The sequence below is a fragment of the Sipha flava genome, unplaced genomic scaffold (assembly GCF_003268045.1).
Source record: "Sipha flava isolate LNK unplaced genomic scaffold, YSA_version1 530_pilon_pilon, whole genome shotgun sequence".
NCBI lineage: Eukaryota > Metazoa > Arthropoda > Insecta > Hemiptera > Aphididae > Sipha > Sipha flava.
The window spans coordinates 232,733-258,134 of NW_020273512.1; the positions used below are offsets into that span (position 1 = coordinate 232,733).

The following is a 25,402-nucleotide window of genomic DNA, read 5'->3' on the forward strand; positions in this document are numbered from 1 at the left end:
ACTATCGAGTAGTTGAAATTTTAATTCGTGTATTAGATGCATGCAATGCTCGTAAAACCTTAAATAATACATGCATATAAGTTGAAACAATAATTTCTAACCTTTTAGATAATATTAGTGAAGACTGATGTTTCGAGTAATAGGTAAAAGATAAAAAAAAGGTTTTTTTTTCTTATCAATGACTCATTCGATTTAAAAAAAAAACAAATAATAATTATAAAAACCAATTAACAAATAACTTTTCTCATTTGTTGAGGAATTTGAGACTTGTATGCAAGTTTTTTCATTCTAACAGAATTAGATTAATGAGAAATAGGAGGTTAGTTTTTCAAGTAATTTTTATGAACTAATGTACATGATGAATGAAGTTCCCACATGATGCATAGCAAGTTGAAAAAATTCATGCCTATTATTGTTTTTTACATGGTATAAAAACTTTTTGTTTATTAATGTACAGAGAGAACTGAAAATATGCTTCTACTGGAAAATTTCCAATCGAAAATATTGTACTTATTTTTTTTTTATTCTGAATTTAAACTAACAACGCATTTGAAATTAATGTAATTAAAATTTGTTTACTCATAGCAATCATTCTTACAGTTCAAAACAATGTATTTGATTTAATATTTTAGAATAAGAACAATTCCTAAAGAAATAATTTAATATAATATTGTTTGATTTCTAATAAAATAAAACTTAATTAAAAGTTATACATAATAAGAAATAACAAGTAATTTTAATTGTTTTAATAATTCAACCGTTTATAAATTGTAGAATTTTTTTTTTAAAACAATTAAATTAAAAATACTTTTATGTTAAATAAAATAACTTAAATATATTTAATTTATTTTTAGTGACTAATAACTTAATTTCTAAAATACGTGTAGAGCAGTGTTTCTTAACCTATTGACATGATAGCCTCCTCCGCCGCAAAAAAAAAAAAATTATATATTATTTTTGTAATTTCTTAAGAATCATAAATCAAAAGAACATATGTTAATAATGATAATCTGTAATACTTTCTGTCATTATAAAGCTATTTTTATATTATTATAATTATATTAAGAATATTTTGTCAAAAAATACAAAATTAATATATTTTTGTTTTTAAATTTCATACTTATATCATTATAAATAAATGCATATTATATTATTGCTTTTGTGACAATAAAAATAATTCACATTAAATATTAGGTATAGTGTGAATAATTTATATGTACCTATAATTTATCTATTACTTATACTTGAAGATCCTTAGAAAATTTTGTTTGACGCTCCAAATTACCATGTTAAGAATCACTGCATACATAAAATCAAAATCTGTAGTTAACATTCAGTCAAAAAGATTTTGAAAATTTGTAACTTAATGATATTTAGTAAAACACAAACTTAATTTAAAGCTAAAATTATATTAGCCAAATTTCTATGCAAAGAAAAACAAAACAGTGAATACAAAATAAAACAAATAATAATTATACATAATTCAAATCAAAACACTTAGTATACATTGTTATATAATTATATAACTTATGTTAAGCCAAAATAATACATCAACCAACATTAATAAATACAATCTATCACAGTGAAAATATATATATAATGTATAAAGTAATTAAACTTATACTTTAAAACAAAGAAAAATAAGGAAATTAGGGAACCATAATATTATTTTTCCAACCAAGATGCAGCTACTATTGGAGCAGTAGGTGATTTAGGTTTGATATTAAATTGTTTTAAGGTAGTTTCAAGTGCTTGATGATTATTTGCAAAATATGCCAATGTTGCGTTATGAAACATCAAAAGTTGTTTATGCATCACTTTCACCTAAAAATGTTGTTAAATGTTAAATATAATATATCTATAAACATTATATGCATATTTTCTTATAATAAAAATAAAAATACTTTAAAATATAGTCAATATAGGAAAAATAATTTAAATTATATTCAATTAAAGAGCATGGCCATTGGTCAATCTTGTAACTAAAGTATACTAAAAAACAGCAAAGTAAAAATTTAATTTGAAAAGTAATTTCAAAATATTTTAAATAATTTTATATTTTATATTTTTATCATAATCACAAACAGCAATATTATGAAATCTGTGTTAAAATTATATCATTATAAATTATATCAAATACAACTTGATTTATAGTTAAGACTTATAAGGTAAATAATTTAACTAAAAATTAATTGTTTTATTCACAAACTTAATATTTAATTTATTTTTATTTTTAAAGTTAAATGTATATTAGGAAATACATACTTAAATACCAGGAATGATATTTCTTCAAACATTTATTTAAAAAGATACTTACTCTATTTTCATCAAGAAATTTCAACTTAACAATAACATCAGAACGTAATTTTTCAAATTCTTCTTTATGCTGTTGATAATTTTGTTGGGCATCATCAACACGAACTGTATTAGAATCTGTTCTTGGCATTTGTGCTAATGTTTCAAGATCTGAACGATATGCATCATATTCAATCCTAAAAATAAATTTATTATTTTGAAAATGTTTAACGGTAATAATAAAAATGAATAGAAATATTTAGTTATTCATTACCTTGCGCATTCATATTGTTTTATGGTAATTAGTGTATCTTCAATAGTTTTATTACACAATGTGTTGACTGACGAAACAAAAAAATTGAGCGCATTTAAAAGACTTTCACCATTTTTTGATAAACATTTTTGAGTTTCTGAATTTTGCATGAATTCTTGTTGTAAATCTGGAGATTTTTGGCCCAATTCAGCAAAAGCGTCCCCAAGTGATTGCTATGTGAAAAACCATAATACTTTCTTTAAATTCAATGCGAAATCAAGACTCAAATTTCAGATAATATATTAACTAGAAAAGTTCTGTAATCCTAATTTGTCTAAATCAAAATAATAATAATCCACTTGAAAACATTAAAAATTGTACCAACACATGCAAAAAAAGATAGTTTTATTGATTGTATTAACTATCACAGATTATATTTAATGTCATCTGTGATACATAAGTATATTATGTATATAAAATACATAAGTATTTATTCTAGTTAGTACATGAAATGTATAAATAGCAAATTTATTTTATTTAAACAATACTTTATATTATTTTACGACTGAGAAATTTTACATATGTATGCATTTTTGTATTATCTATAGTAGGTTAATTATCGTGTCCCACGTACTTAGATGACAATAATACCATAATCACTCTGCATTGCATATGGATATGCATGAGTATATAATAATACATATAATAAATTAATTCTTATAAATATTAAACTACATCTATCATATGCCATACACCACACAAAGTTCAAGCAAGGAAATAAATAAATGATTATTGATTGTTGACCACATCCACATTTCACACAAATGTGATCTAACGAGGAAACATTATTCAAACAATCACATCTGTGAGATACATTAAACTACACACACTTGCGTCAATCAAAATATTAACTATTTTTCATTTATACACACATACTTGGGATTTACACACACACTTGCATCCATTGGATATAAAAGGGACCTCAAAACAAGGGCAAATTAGAAGATGTTTTGGATATGCGTCACTGAGCACCTTCACGCTAGTATATGTCATGGTCTGGACTTGGAATTTAAACAACTAATTGTAATTTATTTTACTTAAAATAATTTTAACAGTTTAATAAACCAACTAATCATAAAGAGTATTAATTATTTTATCATTATACCTACATCCAAGCGTTGATTAGATTGAACTAGTAACTGTTGTGGTGGTTGGCACGCAACATAATACTAACATTAAACCATTACAAAATGTTAAACTAATCTTACTTGGGTTAGAATAAAACTTTGAAATTGTGTAGCCATGCTTTTAGCCAATTTTAAAATATTTCCGTATTTTTTTTGTGTTTCTCTTAGTTGCTCAATTTCAGTCTCTAATTCTAAATAAGGAAATAACAGTTAATTAATTTTATAAAAGTATATTCTACAAAATACACTTACCTATATCAACTGTCTTAGAAGATTTCCCAAGCTTTTCATTTATTAATTGTTTGGTACACTTATATGTTGATACACTCCAATTTTTAATAACATCAATTTTCGAAGTAGGAAATTTTTGATGTGAAATGTCTCCATTTTGAGTAGGACTTGGAGTATAACCTCTTGGAGCTAAGAAAAAGAAAAAATATTAAGAAAAATGATCACTCAATTTGATATAAAGTATATCAATTACCAGCAGTATTAGTAAGAGGCAATGAATTAGGAACATATGTCCTAGGTCTCATAGGTCTTGATTCTATTTCTGATCTTAATATAGCAGGATGCATATTGTCAGTTTCCGCATTTCTATTTATATACTCATGGACTGTTGTATGATCATTAGAATTGACAATACGTGACATTGTTTGACTGAACTTTTTCTATTTGTATTTATAGTTACAATCTACAAATAAAATACAAATACATGATAACAAATTATAAGAATAAAATAAATGATAAATAAATATTTTAAACAAAATTAAAAGTTATAGTAAGAAAGAATAATTATTAATGGTGACAAATACATACCCCACAGTTGTACTTATAACAATGACACAATTAATATATTAATATATAGACATATCAGACGAAAAAAATGTTAGGTTAAATCTAAAAATTTCATTATTTAAACTAATAGATTTAATTAAAATGGTAAATATAAAATACTCTTTCGCCATGACATCAAACTAGGATTAATAAGATATAACATAACATCAAAATTACATAGAACTGTATAAGTGTAATACAATTGTAATGTCTAAGCACCTTTAAAACCAACCAAATAAACAATTATTAAAATTGTATTTTTCCAACGCACAAGTTAACTTTTAAGATTATTAAGTAAATAGACTATTTCTTAATTAACTTTACTGATAAATATATTATACTTGAGTTCAACCAAATGATGAAATATTAATTTTTACTGTTTTCATTAATTCGTTAGTTTATACGTTACATGTACAATTCTTAAAAAAATAAGTCTAGTGCAATAAGAATTGAAAAATACGAACATAAATTAAGGTGAACCTACCTGTAAATATTTTGAAGTGAATCAAACAGGTAGGACTAGATATTTCTTAAAACTATTGAATTTGTAAAAAAATTTTCATCTTGGATTTTATCCTGACAATTTCTAAGACGAAAAACAGTAAATTAGAACATTTTCTTTAAGGGATATACTTCAAATGTAAGAATAATCAATTTTCCACAGATTTACCAAATGGATAGTTATGATGTTAGAAACAAGCTGTTATCGATCTAATTGAAATCATGATAACAAAATAAAACAAACTTATCAACGAAATTGCTGTGGAAAAATTATTACAGATCTAACCGGCCTTTAATCAATAATTAATCGCATTTATTGAAATTTAGTTATCGATTAGATTTTTAAATTTGTTCCCGAAAGAGAAAATAAAATTATCAATTATTAATTTAAGATGGATGAAGAAGTTCAGATGAAAAATGTATATATTAACAATATTAAACTATGTTTTACATTTCGTGTGCTATCGTTAATTATTGTTGTTGAATTTCAGATTAAAGAATTTTTACAAAACTACAATAAAATAACTGATGAATGTTTTTCGCAGTGCGTTTTTACATTATCACATAGCAGGTTGACAGAGGATGAGGTATGTAGTTACGAATCTTATGGTACTTATTTCTGCATTTTTAAAATTATTTTATAATACATTTTATGATTCATCTTTTATCCTTAGGCTTTGTGTGCAAGTAATTGTGTACAAAAAGCTAAATTTGTTGATCAAAAATGTATGCAAGCATTTATTGAACATCAACAACAATCAATGCAAAAATTCATGGAAGAAGCTAATCAAAAACAGGCCACACAAGAACCTGCTGCTGACTCTAACACTGTAGAAACAAAAATTAATACAGAAATGGTTTAACAATCAATGGAATCAAATTCGAATTAAAGTTATATATGTATGATTAAAAATTATTTAACTTAGTATTTGTATATGTAAATATCTATAATGTAGCATTATGGTTACTGTTGATTTGAAAATACTGTTATTTTATACTAAATAAAATATAGATATTTTTAGAATTAAAATTATAGTAGATATTATTATCTATATTTAGTCTTCTGTTCATAGTTGTACATAATTTTTCAAATGAAAATAATTAAAAGAAAAATGACCAACAAATCTGAATATTAATTGTATAATACCTAAATTATAGTTTTTAAACAAAAATAGTAGATAATTTAATGTCTGAAGTATTATTAAATAGTACTAAACTATTTGGCACTAAAATATATTATATATTGTGGACGAATTGTACATATATTATATTAAAAAATAAACAATTTATTCGTTCTTTAAGTATTTATATTGAGTTAAATGTCTAAACAACATTTTCAATAATTGATGTATATGCATATACATGTATTAATATAACATATTTGTGAGAAAAAAAATATATGTTAAGGCTAATTTAATATAATTATATAAACATTACTTAAAACATAACTTTCAATTTTATTACGAATAACCAGAATGAACTAGAGGAATGACTGAAGTTCTTGAATCTGTAAACAAGTAATAATGTATTTAATAAATATCATATCAACACATAATTAATACAATGAAATTATAATTTGGAATAACAGTGGAATAATTTAGTCACATCAATATTTCTGATGTAAAAATTTTAAAATCCAGTCATAAAATTCAATCCTACACCTCATTTAAGAAAAAAAAACAAGTTAAATCTATTAATATAAATATGATGTGCAATTTTTTTTTTTTTTTTGTTAATTTTTGTTGCAGTAATCAACTATTACCAACATTTTAGTTTTTATGGAAAACACTATTAAATATATATTTAAATAAATACTATGCAATTTATATTAGTAATAAATTATTTACTAAATGCATACAATTAATTTAAATTGTTATAACTTTATTGTAATATTTGAACACTTGCAACTCTAATTTTTAATTCTAAATGCTGTCATTTTAACTTTCAAACTATACCATTATAGATAAATATAAATAAATGATATACCTGTTGTTCTTTGTCTAGTTGTTCACTAAGTAAATTATTAGATATATTTATAAAACGCTCTCTTAAATTAATATTTTCAATATTAGCAATTTCCATATCTTGTTGTTTTTTACGTTCTTTAAGTTCTTCAATTTCTTGCCTTAACTGATCAATTTTATGTTTAATGTCATCTACAATAAATTTAAAATAAATAACTGAAATTTAAACTTAAATAAATGTTTAAAAACTTACCAGCAGATACATTCCCAGCTTCTAAAGGAATCAATGTTGATAAAACTGGCATATCACCAAGTTTACTATCATCACTAAGTTCTAATTCAGATTTAAGATCTTCACCTAAATCATCTCTATAACCAATACTTTCATCAAAAGTGGAGTCCATACCATGTTCTTTTTTTATATCCAATTGGGAATTATCATTAGATATAAACATTTCTTTACTAAATTCTGTTACAAGCTTTTGGGATCCAGATATTGAAGGTTTTTCTTCCTATATTAAAATTAAATAATACATAAATATGTAAGTAAATACATTAGTATTGAAACTAACCATCAAAGAATTAGTATCAGATAAACGACTATCATCAGCACTTAAACGACTCATATCTTCATCCATATCCATTATATTTATATTACCAGCTTCTTCGTCTGAATCACTAAGAGCCTCACCAAATATGTCTCTTTCAGCTAAAAGTAAAACGTATCTAGTTTATTATAAGGTAGAGCATCTAATATAAAATCTAAATAATAGTACAACATTAATCAATTTTTTTATCTGTCTTCCAAATGACAAAACTTTTTGAGAAATATGTACATTTAAATTTGTTGAATGGAATTTTAACTAGAACATTATAACTTGTACTTATTTATTTGAACAAATACATGTTTTTATAAAAATTATATTTAAGCCTGAATATCTCTATATTTTTATTTATAATTATCCATATTGGATCAGATAAGGTTCTGAGAAAAACAAAAAGTCTTGATTTTAATTATGTTTACAATTAGACTTTTTTTTTTCAAACTTTAGAATTATAAAGCACACCAAATAAATTAAAAGCACGACTTTATAAACAGTTATTATATATAGATAATTCTAAAGAAAGTTCATTTTTTAATTATTTCAGTACTTTTCTAGAGTGTAAGAAAATCTTGTAAATAATGATACATTTTGCTTAATACCATTTATATTATGTTGATAAAGTTACTACATTTTTTTTTTTTAACTTAATTGTATATATAATGTAAATCTACTTCTATGTTATTTATATCTATTTCCAAAAACTCAGAAGATTTGACCAAAACAGTTTTTGCTTTAAAGAGTAAAGTTAAAAAATATGACAAACTGATTGTTTATCTACCTGTATATTCATATTACCAAACTGTGATATTAATTTTGTATTTATATAAAAAAATGTATTCATATAAATACAACCCAATAACTTTTAAAAATTAATATTAAGTATTTTAATAAATATCTAATCGCACTTTATTTACATTTGAAACTTCACTTAAATTTTTGAATATCAATCCACAAAATTGGAATAAACATAATTATGAATATGTATATATTTAACAATAATATTATTTTTTATAACTGTCGAATAAATTGTATTTTAGTTAATTTTATTGTTATAGTATACAAATTGCATGAGCATTAAATTTTTAAATCAAATTTAACAGTCTAACTTAAATGGAAAATTTTATTTTTAATTCTTTATTTAATTAATATTGATTATTTAAAATAATCAACAATGATTATGATTCTATCTTATGTTTGATATAAATAAAATAATTTCACAACTATTCCTTTAATAAATAAAAACTAAAGTTATAAATTAAGTCATACCAATGTCTTGCTTTATGTCATTATGCATTTCACCTTGCATAAATGGCTCTTCTTTTACTTTTCTATTATTTTGAACCTCTGTTTCAGAAACTACTTCCCATTTGACACTTGAAGCTTCACTATCACTTTTTAAAAGATATTTAACCTAAATGAATATTATATTATTATATTGAATAAAACAAATCAAAAAAATATTTAAGGGTTGAACCTCTTTTTCAATTTCTGGAGCTTCAACATACTTCTTCCTAAGTGTTTTACGGAATCTTCTTTTCCGTACATTTTTTAAAGGGGGAGTAATACCATGTGGCCACAAATATTTTTTATCAACTTTATTAGGTTCTTTTTTTTTTAATACTTTGGTTTTGTCTTCTTCATCAGACTGTAAAAATTCTTTATCTTCTTTACATAAAATCATCTGGAAAAAAAGTAATACCCAATCAAAATATTTTAAAAACCATGTTGGGAAAAATAAAAACTATTTAATATGATTTTGTCACAACAGATAACAAAGTCAAATTAAATTGTTTGAAAAATGATACAAACATTTTCAGAGATTAGTATTTTTAAAATATTATAAGTATATATTTATACAAATTAACAAATTGGTCATAGATTAAGTTAGGATTTTACCTGACAGATATCTGCTGTTTTATAGACAGTCTTGTTATCAATTGTTTTTTGTCCTTCGATGATAGTAGGCAAATCAAAAACCTACAATGTCAATAAGCAGTACTATAAAAATTCAAAATGTATACATCCATCAAATAATGTTTTTATCAATTAGAACCAATACTATATACAAATTATTAATTTATGAAATTTAATTTATCAAGCAATAAAAATAATTGTAAATTACAAAAAAAAAAAAAAAGTAAAATAATTAGGAACTTAGCGAGTTGATATACTATGTTTTTGAATTTTGTTTTTTTTGATTTTAGAAAATAATAAATTATGATTTATTTTATAAATTCTATAATTATTAACTATATAAATCTAGTTAATATATAATATGTAGTGATTTTTTAATTTATTAAATTAAAAATATATTGTATGAATTTTACGTATCTGCACAGTACTTAATTATATCACTATATTCATTCATAAAATATATGATGGTTTTTTGTACATAAATAATGTAAGTTAACAAATTTAACCTTTGCATATAAATGATGATTGCCAATGATAACTTCACCTCTTCGAATATCATTCTCCAATTTTATACTTATTTGTTCTTTAGTATCTTTTCTAATTAATTCTCTTAAAGTATCAGCAGCTTCCTGTAAAACAAATATGGATTGTTACAACTAATAAAAATATAAAGAAATAAGAAATATAAGATGTTAGAATTGATTAGTTTATCCTTATTTACAATAGTTGTATAATATATGTAAATATAAAATTAATACTATTCTAAAATATAAAATAACTCGATATACTCAAATTATTTAAAACAATGATATATACATATAAATGTATTGTGTAAAGTAGTAACAAGACAATTGTATTTGCTAGTATTAAAATTAATTATATTTAAATGTAATTAAATACACATAATTTTAATTTATTAAACTAAAAAAAAACTTCATAGGAACATTTATGAGAACCAATTATACCATATTTCATAATTGGACATTTATTATTAATAAAATATAATATTAAGTTAAATATATTTATTATATAATTAAAATATTTTAGTAAAATTAAACTATCTTACAGCAGAATCATTAGGGATCAACTGATTTTTCCATTAAAAATAATTTTCAGTAATAGGAAAACTAAAAATAATATTTTAAAAAACTGGAATTACAATGTTTGTCTATAATTTGAAAATAAAAATAATTTTTAAGTTCATACAAAGTAGATACATTTTTATTTGAATATACATATTTTGTGTATAAGTACACAAATTAATACCTAGAAAAATAATTTTTTTTTTCAATTATCGAGGGTCGCATATTTTAAAGTATTTATTGTTAATTAGAATTTGGAATAATAATTAAAAAGTATAGTAGTAGTACTTTCAATTATAAGATTGTCATTTTAAAATTGTGTATTTCCGTCTTGTAAGAAGTCTGTTATAAAGAAATGTTATAATATTACTTATTAATTTAATAACATTTTTTTTAAATGACAATAATGTTTCCTTACAGTTTCAGGTAAATGGAGGTATCATTTTTAGAGAAGTAATTTTTATATGTATTTGAAACAGGATGTGACTATTTTTCATTACAAGATTTCCATCATATAGAAGATCCGTTAAAAGGATGTTTTATTGTATAATATTAATTCATCTTCAGATAATACAGTTCAATATTAATGAAAAATAAAAAAATATACAAACAATAATATTACCGTTGGAACCCTTAAAATAACTTCACTTTCCAATTCAATAGCTGGATCGGGCTTTTCTTCCATTTTCAGTTCTTTATATATTTAATAAAAGCCAATAGTTTATTGATTGTTAACCAAGTAATAATGAACAGAGGATCTATATATATATATATACAATAAATTATTGTAAAACTGTGAAAAACAAAACATTTATCATTTATCAATAACAATAAAAAGATAGAAAATTGCAGCAGATATATAATTATCACGACTGTGTTGAATATCCTTGCAGTACGAAATAGCCTCCTTGGCAATACTGTTATCAGTTGACCGCCATAAAAATCTTTTAACGAAAATGGAAAGTGGAAGATTGAATTTTAAACGTGATTTACGTGTACATTTACCACTGTCCGTTCACTACCGTTCTGCCAGACAATCTCTTTTCTATGGCAGAAGTGGCTCGTGAGGTGTCTAGATGTATTATTGTCTATTCAGTATTGGACTTAAGTGAACCGAAGTAGATTTTAAGATTTTTTTTCTTTTTCTTTTGGCAGCTGGTATTGTAAATTTTTAATAATGTTTGATTTTGATTCTGCTGTTCTTTTGCTTAAGAAATATGACCAAGAACATATTTTAAGATTTTGGGATAAACTTGATGAGAAAGAAAAAAAAATCTTACTGGATGACATTCATGATATAAATATTCCAGAAGTCATAGAAATGTTTAGGAGAACTGTTGAAAACATCAGAGCTGAACAACAAAAATTGGACGATAAGATGAATCCAATTCCTGCTGAGTTGTATGGTGCAGTTAACCGTAGTCCTGAAGAATTGCTGACAAAGTACGAGCAGATTGGACTTGAACAGATATCTCAAGGAAGAGTTGGAGTTTTATTAATGGCTGGAGGCCAAGGTACAAGGCTTGGAGTTAGCTATCCAAAGGGTATGTATGACATCGGTTTGCCTTCTCATAAATCCTTATATCGCATACAAGGAGAACGTATTCGTCGTCTAATCAATATAGCAAGTAAAAAATATGGGAGTTGTAAGGGTCTACCTTGGTTTATAATGACTAGTGAACACACTATGGAACCTACCCGTAAGTACTTTAAAGAAAATGACTTTTTTGGACTAAATGAAAGTAAAATTGTTTTTTTTGAACAATACATGCTGCCAGCATTTACTTTTGATGGAAAAATAATCATGGAAAGTACATATAAAATCTCAAAGTCTCCAGATGGCAACGGAGGTATTTATAAAGCTTTACGGGATCGCAATGTGTTGGATGAAATTAAAAAGTTAGGTGTTCAATACCTTCACGCACATAGTGTAGATAATATATTAGTGAAAGTAGCTGATCCAATATTTATTGGCTATTGCATTACAAAGAATGCTGAATGTGGAGCCAAAGTTGTTGAAAAAGCCTATCCATCTGAGCCACTTGGTGTTGTATGTGAAGTTAATGGAAAGTTTCAAGTTGTTGAATATAGTGAAATTACTGAAAAAACTGCAGAAAAACAAAATCCTGATGGTCGTTTAACTTTTAGTGCAGGTAATATTTGTAACCATTTTTTTACAACAGATTTTTTAACTGATATTGCTCATAAATATAATAGTGAATTAAAATTGCACATTGCTAAAAAGAAAATATCCTATGTGGATGGCGATGGCAATGTATGCAAATCAGAAAAACCAAACGGTATCAAAATGGAAAAATTTATATTTGACGTATTTGAATTTTGTAATCGTCTTGCCGTTTGGGAAGTAGAAAGAAATGAAGAATTTAGTGCTTTAAAGAATGCAGATATACCAAATGGCAAAGATAATCCCAAAACAGCTCGTTTAGATGTATTTTCTCTTCACAGAAAATTTGTTGAAAAAGCTGGAGGGAAATTCGTAAGAGACAATATTGAATGTGAAATTTCACCTTTATTATCTTATGCTGGAGAATCTTTAAGACATTTGGTTGATGGTAAAACATTTGATTCTATACTAGAATTAAAATCTGACGAAGAAATGTCTACTTTTAATGGAAATTAAATGTCCTTAGTTCATATTCTTCTCAAATAATAGAAAAAAAATATTTCAAAAGCTTATAGATTCTCTAATTGTTTTTTTTTTTTTTAGATAACATTTCTCAAATACATAATATGAATGGCTAAACAAAAATTACCTAAGTTCTTATATTATTTTTTATTTCATTCATTATTTGAAATGTCTTGTCTTAATATACATATATCTTTTAAAAACTATTGTTACTGTTAGTTATAATTGTAAGTGTAATGCCGTTATGATATTGTTATAGGTATCCTTTAAATATTTATATAATTTTTTGTGTACTTATGTCTGTTTAACAAATGTATTATATGTTTTATTTTTTTAATACAATAAATTTATTTTTTATATATAAAAAATGAAAATTGTTATAAACACTAAAAGTATAGTAGATTTTATATGTTAAGCATAGCTGAGTATTAATTTTATTGTAAACATTTTATATCAATTATTAAATATTTCTGTACTATTTATAATATACTTTTCAATATGTATGTTTAATATATATTATGGATTTTTTGAATAATTTACAATTAACAACTGTTTTATTACAAAAATTCATATGTTTTAGTAGTATTAATTTTATATACAAAATCTAGAATATAAATGTAAAATATATAAATTTCATAAACATTACTATTAATAGACAATAGTTTACATAATACAGACGTAGCTAAAGGTATCATTTAAATTTTAATTTTAAAAAATTGAATAATGTAGTGTTATGATTTAAGAATATATTCAATTTTTATTCATTTTCTATTAATATTAAAAAAAAAGCATAGTTTTCTCATTTAATAGAAAAAACAATTTTTACAATTGGACATTTTAGATGGATTATATTATTTTTTTGGTTGCATTAATGTTAAAATTTAATTTAAATATAATTAAATAATATGTAAAATTATTCTTGATTCCATTTGTTGCTCAATATGTATTTTAATCTTTTAAAATTATTACTAAGGCTTGGAAGTTGATGCATTTTGCATTTTTTTTCGAACTTTATAGAAGATGCTATCCTGGCCACAAATGTATTTTATTATCATGTGAATCCAAATAACTAATTTTTATTTTGCATTTTTTTGGGTGTTTGTTACTTTTTAAGTAATTTTTTGACATTTTTAGGTAATTTTTTCACATTTTTTACTGATTTCACACTAGTTAATTTCTTATTGTTTCTTATCGACCATTATGCCAATAACTTAAAACTTGTCTGATTTAATCTCGTTGATTACATTCATCGTTGTCGTGTTGTAGTGAATGGTATTAAACATACATTTTATTATTTTTTCCTAATATTCGATTAGTATCCAATATTATTTTGTTGATTACAGTCGTCGCTTTATTGTCATGTTATAGTGAATAATACCTATTATATCTAAATTTTATTATTTTTTCGTTATATTTTCGAAATGGCGAAAATTAAAACGTTGGTTAGCACTCGTTTGCATCTCTCAATCACTACAGTGAACGTGGAGAGAAATTTTTCCAAATATAAATATTTATAAACAGTAAATCATCATTGATTTACTTTTGATAACATCAAATACACTAATTATACAATGCAATGATTTTAATTTTTGAATATTTGTAAACTTTTATAAATATATAAAACAAATGTTCGTCATTTTTTTATTTCATATTTTAAGGACATTTGTTGTCATTTATATGTCATACTTTGAGTAAATTGTAAGTTTTGATAAATTTATAAAGAATGTTATAGTAAAATAGAATAAAATATTTAAAAAAAATGTATTTTTATTAATTTTAAAATAAATATTTGTAATTATTTAGGTCATTTTTTGTCATTTTTATATTATATTTGCATCTTTTTTTAGGTCATTTTTTAATGTTTTTAAGGTCATCAACTTTTGAGCTCCAATTATTACATAATTAAGTTATACACCAACCAAATAAAAACCTGTTTAGCAACTACAAAAGGAAATTAATATTCAAAATATTTTATTATAAATTATGTTATACTTATACTACTCATCCATAGTCATCCCAGTTCAAATTAATATACATTGATTAGGTAGGAAATCCAAATTAGTTATGAGATTATATTGATTAAGGTAATATAAATTTAACCATCAGTAATCATAACTGATAACATTTAATAAATAAATAAATTTTAAGTTATTGCTATAAAAGTGTCACCATGGTTATATCCTAAAGGCCCAGCTAGAATCATAAATATTTATATCTTTCACTTCATAGTAAAAGTGAGTGAGTGTATAATGACTTTAACGTATAATGAAATTTACTTTCACTTTTCAATATACATTTCTAGTTTAACTTATATTGAAAAAATCAAAGTGAATGAATTATCTTGATATTTTAATACATTTATATACAATTTTCAAACAATTTCTGTATTTCAATTACATTATTTTCATAAACATTGTTATAATTTAAATATAGTAACACCTAAAATATATATATATATATATATATATATATCACATATACTACTTAATATAGATGATAATCAAATAATTTGTTATTTATTTTTACTTTTTTACATTTTTTAGGTGCTTTAAAGCACATTTGGCAGCTGTGCACTTAGCAATTCTATAATTACGACCTATACCTTTAAATTCACCTTTGCCAAAAATTTCAACCACAACCCGAACTCGTCTACCATCTGCAAGTTTTTCAGGCTTACTGAAAATAATAGTAAAAACAAAAAATATATATCATTAACAAAAATTTTAAATAAAAATTCATTTTTTTTTAACTAAACTTACCTAAACTTTGCTGTTTCTGGTTCTAATTCAAGAAGTTCTCTGATTGGAGATTTTGGAACATTTTTACTAAATTGTTCTATAACATATATACAAATTTAAAGTATACTATCATATATTAGTTTAATTATTGGTCAATGAATAAAATAGTATTTATTAATAATAAGTCTTTGTTTAAAGGTTTAACAAAGTAATGTAGTATACATACAACATTTTATTACCGATCAAATTTACATTTGATTTTGAATAACTCAGTAGCTATTTTTACTGTTGAATAAGTCACATACTTGATATCACTATATAGTATTGACTAATTATTATTAGAGAATGTGTGAAACCTACCAACAAGGAACTAATAGCCATATTAGCCATCTTTCAAAATTTAAAAAATATATTTATGTTACGGCTAAATTCCGAAACATGACTAAGGTTCACATTATCAGATATTTTGCACTCTAGCCACACTGGTTGGATAAAGTAAACAATTAACATTTAAAATCATAGTTTTATACACATTACCCGTCTAAAGTAACTTTAATTATCGTATTAGGCTAATGTAAAATATTATTAATAAATTCATAATTATATTTTATTTCAATAAAATTAATTAATAAAGATAACAAATAAATAATAATAAACTCAATGTTGTGAGTGTAAATCAAATTGCAAAACAAATAAATGCAACTGCAAAGCATCGGATGTTGCAAATTTTACCATGTTTAAATAAATAATAATAAAAAAACATTATCTAATAAATAGTATTAATAATATCTGATTAAAATAAATTTAATATTGCATCAAATGTAGTTGATTAATATTTCATTTTTAACTTATATGCCATAATACGATGGCTTAAGTTGCTTTAGCCAGGTAATGTGTACAAAATTATGATTTTAAATGTTATTTGTGTATTTTATCCAACCAGTGTGGCTAGAGTATACAATATCCAGATAATGAACATTTTAGCCATAACATATACAAACTGTAAGAAAGTATTTTTATTTTTTTTATACTAATAAAGTTATTGATCGTTAATAATTAATTATAATTATTAAAATATTTAAAATAAGATTTTTTATTAGTATACCTTTACTAATACTAAATATACATGCTATAAAAATAATTAACTACAAGAAACATTTTTTAATATTTTTCAAATAAATATAAAATTATTATTGAATATAAGAATTTTGTAGGCATTTACCCATTTCATTTTCCATTATTTTATGATAAACTTTCCACACTGTATCTAATGACATGTTACTATCCAAATATATTGCTCCAGCAACTGATTCAAAAACATCACCAAGTGCTTTTGGGACCTCAACATCTTCTGCTTGTTCACACTCATCTTCTCCCATAAAATAAAACTAAAATAAGAAATTATGAACATAATTAAAAGGCTGATTTAAATATATATTAATTAAAATATAAATATACAACTATTCAATGCATAGAATATTAAATTTAAATAAATTATCAAAAACAGAATTGCAAATAAATATGTTAAAGTAATTTAGAAAGTACCTCCTCATCAATAGTATGACCATTTTCTTCTTGAATTGTTACAAATCTACAAACCACTTCAGATAAACCAGGGGACAGATGTTTGAAATACTTATGAAAACCATTTCTAACAGCTAACGATGCAAATATTGTATTATTTACAAGTGCTGAACGGAGATCTGTTAATGCACCAGGAGAATGTTGTCTTTTGTCTTCATACAGGTGTCTTGTAATTAAATAGTCTAAAAATATTATATAACTCAAAATGTATAACAATTATTAAGATTTAATTTAGTTACCTAAAACCGCATCACCCAGAAATTCTAATCGCTGATAACAATCAGTTAAACGATTAGGATAATAAGAAGCATGAGTCATTGCTTGTAATAAATAACTGCGATCCCGAAAAAAATATCCCAAGTGTTGTTCAAAAGAATCAAATCCATCCATTAATTTTATTAATTCACCTTCAGGATTAGGTATATTTCTCAAAAGAGGAGAAGATGGTGGTTTTAGATTTCCTAATTTGGAATCTTCAAGCACTGGTAATACTCGTATTCCTAACCAAGACATGAACAACAATGCTCCACGAGCACCACAAGATATCAAATATGCACCTGTAAGAGATAAAATTTAATTTCTAAAAAAAATGATTAGCATTATATGCACCACACCAATCAATGCTTCCACACAGTCTGCAATACTTTTATCAGGAATGCTATGTTGAGTAACAAGATTGTAAGGCACAAATAGAGGAGCGTTTTCTAGGTTATCATTTGAGAAACCAATTTTGAATTGTTGAATAGCTTCTTCGATTTCTTTATCTGTAGGATCTTTAAATGTAGGAAGAGTGATCATATTCCACAATGTGGTTGGTATACTGGCATCAATAAGAGCTTTTTCTAACTTGTGGGGTACAAAATAACAGGGTGGTAACCAATTGTCATGGGGTTCAAATTTTGTGGAAATCATACGTTCACCAAACATTTTTAATTTACCCAAACGATATAAATTCAAATTACTGACTTGTTTAGATCTTAAATGGCTTAATTTCCCTTCATGTACGTTATCATGGGTGCAGTATAAGTAAGCAGTAATGGCATATTTTAAAAAAGAATCTCCAATAGTTTCCAAACGTTCCAAATTGATACCATCATTTGCATTAGACATTGTTAATGCTTGCAGTAAAACACTAGGACTTGGTCCAGGATGGTTATTTAAATCCGGTTGAAAATCAAAACTAAATACTTCATTTTCCTCATGAACTCCCTTTATGTTATTTGTAACAATATTATCACTATCTGTATGGTTTATATTTATTTCATTTTTCGTACATTTTTCATTCATTGACTCCACTAAAACATTATTTGATAATATATTGATGTCTAAAAGTCCATAACCAGTATCTGAATTTAACATCCATGGTAATTTTAATAAAAATGCATCATCAATGTCAGTATTATTTTTTAATGCTCGATTAATAACAATTTCTTCATCTTTTTTGTAAAATAAATTTGTTAATTTTTCTTTAATTTGACTACAATTATATTTCATTTTAGTACCACAACTATCATTCCAATCCCATGAACAATCATCATTATTTTTAAAAAGAGATAGTTTATTTGGTTTTGATTCATTTTGCTCTATGGCTTCAGCTAAATAGGTATTTCTGAACTCTATGCGTAAACCATTTGAATGTAAATCATCCTCTTGATATGCATCTTCTGAATCAATATCACTAAATGTACTTGATTCATTGTCACTTTGCACCATCCAACTAGTTGGAGATGTATACCTCACTTTACTTATACTATCATTTTTTATTGCAAAGTCAGCCATATCATTAGACCATGTGCCAATGTCCATCCAATTAGGATCGTCTGATTTAACAACAGTGTCTTCTATTTCCTCATTTATAGTTTCTTTGACTACTTCAACTGGTTGAATAGTTTGTACTACATTATTTTCTTTTTTTTTTTTCAATACTTCTTTCATCGTCCATCCAAAATCTAATGGCTCCCAGTTATGATCTATCAAATTTTGGAAATTATTAGTAAATTTAAATATTAGTAATTCATTTTAATATATTTTATACCATAACTTAAATCAAGCGATCCTAAGGATATATCTTTAGCAACAATTGTACGTATCTCATCAGCTAACAACAAAGCATTTATGCGATATAATATACATGGTAAAGAAACAGCTTTACGCCACATTGATGCTGGAAATAAATGTATATTACATAGTTCTGGAACAAGAATTTGTTTTTGACTTAAATTATCGCGTTTAGCTTTTTTAGTTGCATCACTACTTGTAGGTAAAATTACACCTTTACGATTCATATACCTAGAAATAATTTATATTAGAAAAATTCAAATTTTTTTAGTATACTTACAAACCTTGGTGTAAGAAAATTTAATCTTGCTGAAGTATGATCTACATCTAAAAGAGGTTGTTCTAGATTTTGGATTTGTAAATTGTACTTAAGATAATAGTAGTCTTCAAATGTCTTATAATTTTCTATTGAACCAGGAAAAGGCGCTTTAGGGTTAAGATGGGTACATATCTCTGCTACATAAAAATACTGAAAAAAAAAAAATTAATTTTATTAAATCAACAATTAAAACTGATTCTGATAATATTACCTGAGGTTGTTCTTGATTTCTATACCATGGTGTAACTACAGCATCTTTTAAGACTTCAATATCAGGATTGAAATTTTGTCTATCTTCATTAGATATAATACATAATTTCTTATCTTTATTTATGTGCATCTTATCTAGAAAATTCCAATCAATATCTATTGATCCATTACCATCTAAAAAATATTAAATACATTTAATAATTAATTAATTAATTTTACTAATTTATACAACCTCTACGAGTAGGAGCAATATAATAACAATTGTGAGTAGTTGTTGGATCAAATGCCACATGACATTTTTGCAATCGTAGTACATTCGTGAATGTATAGTTTAAAAATGTTGCTATATTATCCAATTGCTGTTGAGTAAGGAATAAGTTTGTTTTAATTGGTTTAAGACTTACATATACTTCACCACATCGAGTGTAAATAGGAAATGGTGGAATCTGTATTTTAATTAAATTATCAAAATAATATACATAAACAACTTTATATTTTACAAATATTTACTTACACTAGGAATGTGTTTTGTAGTAAGGATACCAAATCCATGAATAGAATCTTCAGGGGGATGAATTCTTCGACCTCTAGTATTTTGTTCTTCTGGTACAGGACAATTCATATTTAATAATATAGCATACAAATGACAAGGTTTGCCTTCAACTGGCCTACAATCGTTTAGCGCCTCAGCTATCTAAAAATATATCAAAATTAATTAGAATTCAGTACTTGAATATGCAAATTAATATTAAATATTTAAATCAATACTCTTTTATAATAATATTGGCGACGCTTATTTGTCCCTGGTCTAGGATCTTCAGTATCCCAAGGTATTAAAGCATCTTCAGCGTCCGGAGGTACTTCGTCAGCATTAAATAAAGCATGAAATGATTCCTTTGTGATAGGTTGAAGAGTATCATCTAGCTCTCCTTGAGAATGAAGTTGTCGACAAACTTCAAGAGCAGCTATTCTTTTTGCTAGAATCTTACTTGGCATTGGATGACCCTATCAACATATTTTAAAAGAAGTATTAAACTAAATAATATTTAATTTTATTAACTGATACACCAATCACAAAATTGGTTCACCAAAATTACTTGAAAACAAGGAAACTCAATCCAAAATTACATAATATCAAAGCCGTAACTGGGGGTCTAGGGGTCCAGACCCCCCCCCCCGAAATTTTCAAAAGTAGACATTTTAGCAGTGAATATAGTTTATTAACTATAAATTGTATTAAATAATAATATTAGACCCCCCCCCAACATTTTTTTTCCAGTTACGGCTATGCATAATATACTTACATGTATATCATGTTTAATAGGTGAATTTATTGGAAGTCGAATACTACAGACAAACATGGATTGATTTTCATATACCACTGATTGTAATTCCCAAATTGGAGATAGTTTTGTAAAAGTATCACTGGGTAATTTTGCACAGTACCTAAAGCATTAAGATAAATACATAAAGGTAGATATGTTATTAAAATATAAATTTTTAAGTGTTATACAACTACATTTCAGGTTTTTGGAACCAAAATAGATATTAGTGCATTTTTATAAAATGTTATGAAATAATAAAATAAAAAATATATTATAAGTTTTTAATTAAATAAAAAAAAATGTAAAACCTGTTCACAAGACCAATAGCTGTTGCCATATCTACAAATGCTCCATCTTCATTTTTACCTGGTTTGAAGGGTGCAACACACCAATTATATCTATCTGCATAACTTTCTTTTTCAATATCAATATCTTTTAAAGCACAATGATTTAATAACATCTTTAGAAAATAAAACAAAAATATTATTTATCATATTATAAATTAAAATTAAATAATAAATAAAAAAAAATCTTTTCTTACATTATTAATGTCCTTATATAGTTTTAAACAATTTAAAACATCAGTAGTAGCTTCTTCATCAAATATTTTAATATAATATGCATCTAATGTTTTTGCTCTACTTTTAGACCTAAGATATGATTTATATGATAATGGTATATTATAGCTAATTACTAAATTACAGCGCGGTAAATCAATTCCTTCTTCTAATACTTTTGTACCAATAAGAACATTACATTCTCTTTGTCTAAACCTAAAATAATAATTTTATTGAATCATTAATTAAATACATTTCATAGCAAAAATAATTATACATTTAGTTATGTCACAATAACAGTAATCCGAGAGAAACATAAAAAATTTAATTACCAGGATTAATTAATATTCAAATATATATGAGAACCAAAAAATACAAGTCTCAAAAATATGAAGGTTCAAGTTACTATAACCCAAATGTAATACATTGAAAAATTATACCTCCTAAGAGTTTCTTCCTGTTTTCTATGTTCTATCTCAAATTCTTTTGATTCAGTAATTGGGTCTGCTTCTTTATCTACTGTATATTGAGGTTGGATCCAACCAAAGTCTTCTCTATTATTGTTTTTTAAATCCTAAGTAAGATGTAAATTATTTAAAATTGTTATCATGTAGATGATAAAATAATATTCATACATACTAAAAACAAATAGAATAAAATAGATGCCGTAATTTTATTGTTTACAAGGATTATGGCACATACATTTTCTTCATATGGTTCCCTAGAACGTCCCTGTTTTCTATGAGTTCCATATCTTCTAGCTAATTTCCAATTACGTCTCACTGATTTAGGTTTATAATGTCCATCTTTTTTTTCTTTTGGATTACTGTATACCTCAGTATTATTATCTACTTTAAAAGATTTTGGTTTAAATTGCTTAAGGGTACTAATCAACCGTAATACACGAGGAGTGCTAAATTTTAAAATTCTATCTTCATTACTATAATTATAAAAAATGTCATCAAACATAGCTCTTATTTGAATCAGTAGTGTAGAAACAATGCAAAGCAAAACATAATGTCTTTCATACGGTATTTTAACTTTCAATTTTTCCACCGTGTATAGAAGTGTCAAAGCAGCTTTATCTGCACAATATACACCCATTGTTTTTAACACCTCCAAGAAATCAGCTATGACTTGTAAAGGTTCATTTTTAGGATTTGGTATTTGTTTTAATTCTTCACCGAATTCTTCATCATCGCCATATATAGAAGCAGGCTCATATTTATGATTATTTAAAAAATTGGTTAAACTATCCACTAATAATTTTATTCTAATATCAGTACTATTATCTGTTCGAAGTGCACATTCAATAAGAATCTCTTTGGGCTTACAACAGTGGCGTAATAATGAAACAACATCACTAGCAGTTTCAATTGTAGCAAATAATTTGTTTGCTATAAATTTTAATTGACTTTCAATGAAAAAAGGATCAGAATCAGTTTCAAATAATGGATGAACAATACCTACTATTTTACAACTACTATCTGGCTTGATAAAATCACAAATCTATGGAGAAAAAAAAAATATTATAATCATTTTTTCTACCAATATATGTTATATAGTGAAATTTCTATTTATAAACTTCAAGGAAAAACAATTCTTGTTCTTTTTTCTATAATGCTAACTATACAGAAATTTCACTGTATTTATAATAAATAATGCCATTAATACAATTAGTACAAATACCTTATAATAAGTATTATTCTTATTAATTATTTTATGGCAGTTATTAAATATGGCTAAGTTAATTTTATCCATGTTTAAGTATTTGTTTTCAAACATTTTCAAACACATATTTTCAGTAGTAACAATAACCTGTAAACAAAATAAAATAAATTATTTAATCATTTGTTATATTTCTATAAAATAAAAGCACAGAAGTGCTTATATGGTTACCAATTAATTATACAGTAAGTGATTAAAGTATATGATTACAGTAATTATTAAGGTAAAATAATTTTAAAAGACAGGACAATTATACAATTATACTTAACGTTATAAGAAATTTTTTTTTTTTTTAAAGATAAGACTTGAAAAGTGAACCGTTTTCGATTATTATATTTTTAACATTTTGCTAGTCATTTTAATGGTAAAGATAATTGCTAATTTTCAAAGGATAACATATTTTTACCTATATTTTCTCTCTTGTAATACATGAATTTACTTATTTTTTTTTTAATAAACATTATTTTAATGTAAACCTATTAAATAAGTAATATAAAATCAATAATAAACTAAAAGAATAGAGGAAAAGTTAATCTAATTGAAGTTTAGATAACCAAGTTTATTGTTTTTATGTTGGGTATTTAAAAAAATACTTTTAATAGAAACAAAGGAACATAAAATATATAATAATATAACATACAAACCTCATATTTATTAAAATCTAAATGTTTAAATGACTTATTGATTATCATCAACGGGTTTAAATCTGTTAAATGCTTGATACAAAACATAAATCGATCGATTTCTGTTTCTTCTAGAACCAGTAATGTCCATTTTCTTCTTTCAGATTTTCTTTAAGGATAAGAAAAATATTTTATTTAACAAAGATGATTAAATATAATAAAAATATATAAAATTAGTGTAAACTTACCTACAAATAGTAAAAGCAAGTTCTTGTATAAGTTTTGAAATAACAAATACTTTATTTGTTACTCCTTTTAATGAAATAATCACATTTTTTTTTTTAGCCGAATTTAGAATTTCAATAAGATATTCTTGAGGAGTAAAAGTTTTAGTATGTATATTATCGCCAAAAGTTAACGCCATTTGAAAAATTATAACAAACCAATAAAAGGCATATAACTAAATAAAATATTATCAAAATCAAAGTACATAAAGATCCAGTAGAAGTGTGTATTATGTTAGTAGTTAAACATTATTTATGTTATTGTTAAATATTTTACCGGTTTATATTTTCACAATAGAATAAAACTATTTATGAATAAAATGTATCCTTTTAAATTAGTTTTGAAAAAATCAATTCTCATTCATTATTTCTACAAAAACTTGATACTTCGTTTTATAGATTGATTTTTCGGTTTTTGAGTTTATACATCCGTAAGAATAGAAAACATTGTTATTCATTATGTAAATTGTACACACATGGAACAGCGTACAGACACACTAACCCGGCTTACTGGCACGGTTGGTAAGTTTGTTTATATAATAAACAATTGTTATCTATACAGTAGTAGTATAGGAGCGTATAAACACAGGAATGCACCTTAAGCATTCTGCGCATAACCACTATCATGTTAGGCTGTTATCAATGTATTATACCAAATCACTATAATACGATAATAATATTATTATAATCA

The 25,402-nt window shown here is 24.5% G+C and overlaps 5 protein-coding genes across 6 annotated transcripts; 2 read left to right on the plus strand and 3 right to left on the minus strand.

Moving 5' to 3' along the window:
* Nucleotides 1-1,523: 1,523 nt before the first annotated feature.
* On the minus strand, nucleotides 1,524-5,245 carry LOC112690951 (arfaptin-2). The gene is made up of 7 exons (XM_025565060.1): nucleotides 5,057-5,245; nucleotides 4,220-4,429; nucleotides 3,988-4,155; nucleotides 3,817-3,926; nucleotides 2,570-2,781; nucleotides 2,318-2,492; nucleotides 1,524-1,824 (listed from the first exon to the last, which is right to left on the minus strand). The coding sequence occupies exons 2-7, from the start codon at nucleotides 4,386-4,388 to the stop codon at nucleotides 1,666-1,668; spliced, it is 993 nt and encodes a 330-aa protein (XP_025420845.1). The 5' UTR covers nucleotides 4,389-4,429; nucleotides 5,057-5,245; the 3' UTR covers nucleotides 1,524-1,665.
* A 214-nt stretch (nucleotides 5,246-5,459) lies between these two features.
* Nucleotides 5,460-6,061, plus strand: LOC112690952 (mitochondrial import inner membrane translocase subunit Tim9-like). The gene is made up of 3 exons (XM_025565061.1): nucleotides 5,460-5,492; nucleotides 5,565-5,660; nucleotides 5,748-6,061. Exons 1-3 carry the CDS (start codon nucleotides 5,466-5,468, stop codon nucleotides 5,934-5,936), a joined length of 312 nt encoding a protein of 103 aa, XP_025420846.1. The 5' UTR covers nucleotides 5,460-5,465; the 3' UTR covers nucleotides 5,937-6,061.
* Nucleotides 6,062-6,459: 398 nt separating this feature from the next.
* Nucleotides 6,460-11,453, minus strand: LOC112690955 (transcription initiation factor TFIID subunit 7). Its single transcript, XM_025565065.1, has 9 exons — nucleotides 11,261-11,453; nucleotides 10,063-10,185; nucleotides 9,539-9,619; nucleotides 9,117-9,323; nucleotides 8,909-9,053; nucleotides 7,610-7,746; nucleotides 7,291-7,549; nucleotides 7,060-7,229; nucleotides 6,460-6,580 (listed from the first exon to the last, which is right to left on the minus strand). The coding sequence occupies exons 1-9, from the start codon at nucleotides 11,321-11,323 to the stop codon at nucleotides 6,554-6,556; spliced, it is 1,212 nt and encodes a 403-aa protein (XP_025420850.1). The 5' UTR covers nucleotides 11,324-11,453; the 3' UTR covers nucleotides 6,460-6,553.
* Nucleotides 11,454-11,569: 116 nt separating this feature from the next.
* Nucleotides 11,570-13,348, plus strand: LOC112690954 (UDP-N-acetylhexosamine pyrophosphorylase). The gene has a single exon (XM_025565064.1). It carries the CDS (start codon nucleotides 11,816-11,818, stop codon nucleotides 13,277-13,279), a length of 1,464 nt encoding a protein of 487 aa, XP_025420849.1. The 5' UTR covers nucleotides 11,570-11,815; the 3' UTR covers nucleotides 13,280-13,348.
* Nucleotides 13,349-15,760: 2,412 nt separating this feature from the next.
* On the minus strand, nucleotides 15,761-25,232 carry LOC112690953 (endoribonuclease Dcr-1). Of its 2 annotated transcripts, XM_025565062.1 has the most exons (21): nucleotides 24,989-25,232; nucleotides 24,676-24,887; nucleotides 24,449-24,596; nucleotides 23,766-23,894; nucleotides 22,716-23,585; nucleotides 22,517-22,650; nucleotides 22,061-22,292; nucleotides 21,828-21,979; nucleotides 21,499-21,640; nucleotides 20,963-21,199; nucleotides 20,709-20,888; nucleotides 20,427-20,640; nucleotides 20,196-20,368; nucleotides 19,950-20,134; nucleotides 19,643-19,896; nucleotides 18,222-19,577; nucleotides 17,847-18,164; nucleotides 17,569-17,789; nucleotides 17,246-17,411; nucleotides 16,045-16,120; nucleotides 15,761-15,961 (listed from the first exon to the last, which is right to left on the minus strand). In XM_025565062.1, exons 2-21 carry the CDS (start codon nucleotides 24,849-24,851, stop codon nucleotides 15,808-15,810), a joined length of 5,517 nt encoding a protein of 1,838 aa, XP_025420847.1. In that variant the 5' UTR covers nucleotides 24,852-24,887; nucleotides 24,989-25,232; the 3' UTR covers nucleotides 15,761-15,807. The 2 variants fall into 2 exon arrangements, with proteins under 2 accessions (XP_025420847.1, XP_025420848.1); XM_025565063.1 differs by lacking the exon at nucleotides 24,989-25,232 and having other exon boundaries at nucleotides 24,680-24,758.
* Between the last annotated feature and the right edge of the window lie 170 nt (nucleotides 25,233-25,402).

What these genes read in the sequence shown, in the direction of transcription:
- LOC112690954 (XM_025565064.1), top strand. Translation starts at nt 11,816, where the DNA reads ATGTTTGATTTTGATTCTGCTGTTCTTTTGCTTAAGAAATATGACCAA.
- LOC112690951 (XM_025565060.1), bottom strand. Translation starts at nt 4,388, where the DNA reads ATGTCACGTATTGTCAATTCTAATGATCATACAACAGTCCATGAGTAT. An exon ending in AAAGTTTTATTCTAACCCAA is followed by an intron (nt 2,782 to 3,816) that starts GTAAGATTAGTT and finishes TTTTTCACATAG; the next exon opens with CAATCACTTGGGGACGCTTT. An exon ending in AAACAATATGAATGCGCAAG is followed by an intron (nt 2,493 to 2,569) that starts GTAATGAATAAC and finishes ATTTATTTTTAG; the next exon opens with GATTGAATATGATGCATATC.
- LOC112690952 (XM_025565061.1), top strand. Translation starts at nt 5,466, where the DNA reads ATGGATGAAGAAGTTCAGATGAAAAAT. An exon ending in AAGAAGTTCAGATGAAAAAT is followed by an intron (nt 5,493 to 5,564) that starts GTATATATTAAC and finishes GTTGAATTTCAG; the next exon opens with ATTAAAGAATTTTTACAAAA. An exon ending in GCAGGTTGACAGAGGATGAG is followed by an intron (nt 5,661 to 5,747) that starts GTATGTAGTTAC and finishes TTTTATCCTTAG; the next exon opens with GCTTTGTGTGCAAGTAATTG.
- LOC112690955 (XM_025565065.1), bottom strand. Translation starts at nt 11,323, where the DNA reads ATGGAAGAAAAGCCCGATCCAGCTATTGAATTGGAAAGTGAAGTTATT. An exon ending in CTGATACTAATTCTTTGATG is followed by an intron (nt 7,550 to 7,609) that starts GTTAGTTTCAAT and finishes ATTTTAATATAG; the next exon opens with GAAGAAAAACCTTCAATATC. An exon ending in AACTAGACAAAGAACAACAG is followed by an intron (nt 6,581 to 7,059) that starts GTATATCATTTA and finishes ACTTGTTTACAG; the next exon opens with ATTCAAGAACTTCAGTCATT.
- LOC112690953 (XM_025565062.1), bottom strand. Translation starts at nt 24,851, where the DNA reads ATGGCGTTAACTTTTGGCGATAATATACATACTAAAACTTTTACTCCT. An exon ending in TTTTATTCTATTTGTTTTTA is followed by an intron (nt 22,651 to 22,715) that starts GTATGTATGAAT and finishes CATCTTACTTAG; the next exon opens with GATTTAAAAAACAATAATAG. An exon ending in TTAAATTTTCTTACACCAAG is followed by an intron (nt 19,897 to 19,949) that starts GTTTGTAAGTAT and finishes AATTATTTCTAG; the next exon opens with GTATATGAATCGTAAAGGTG.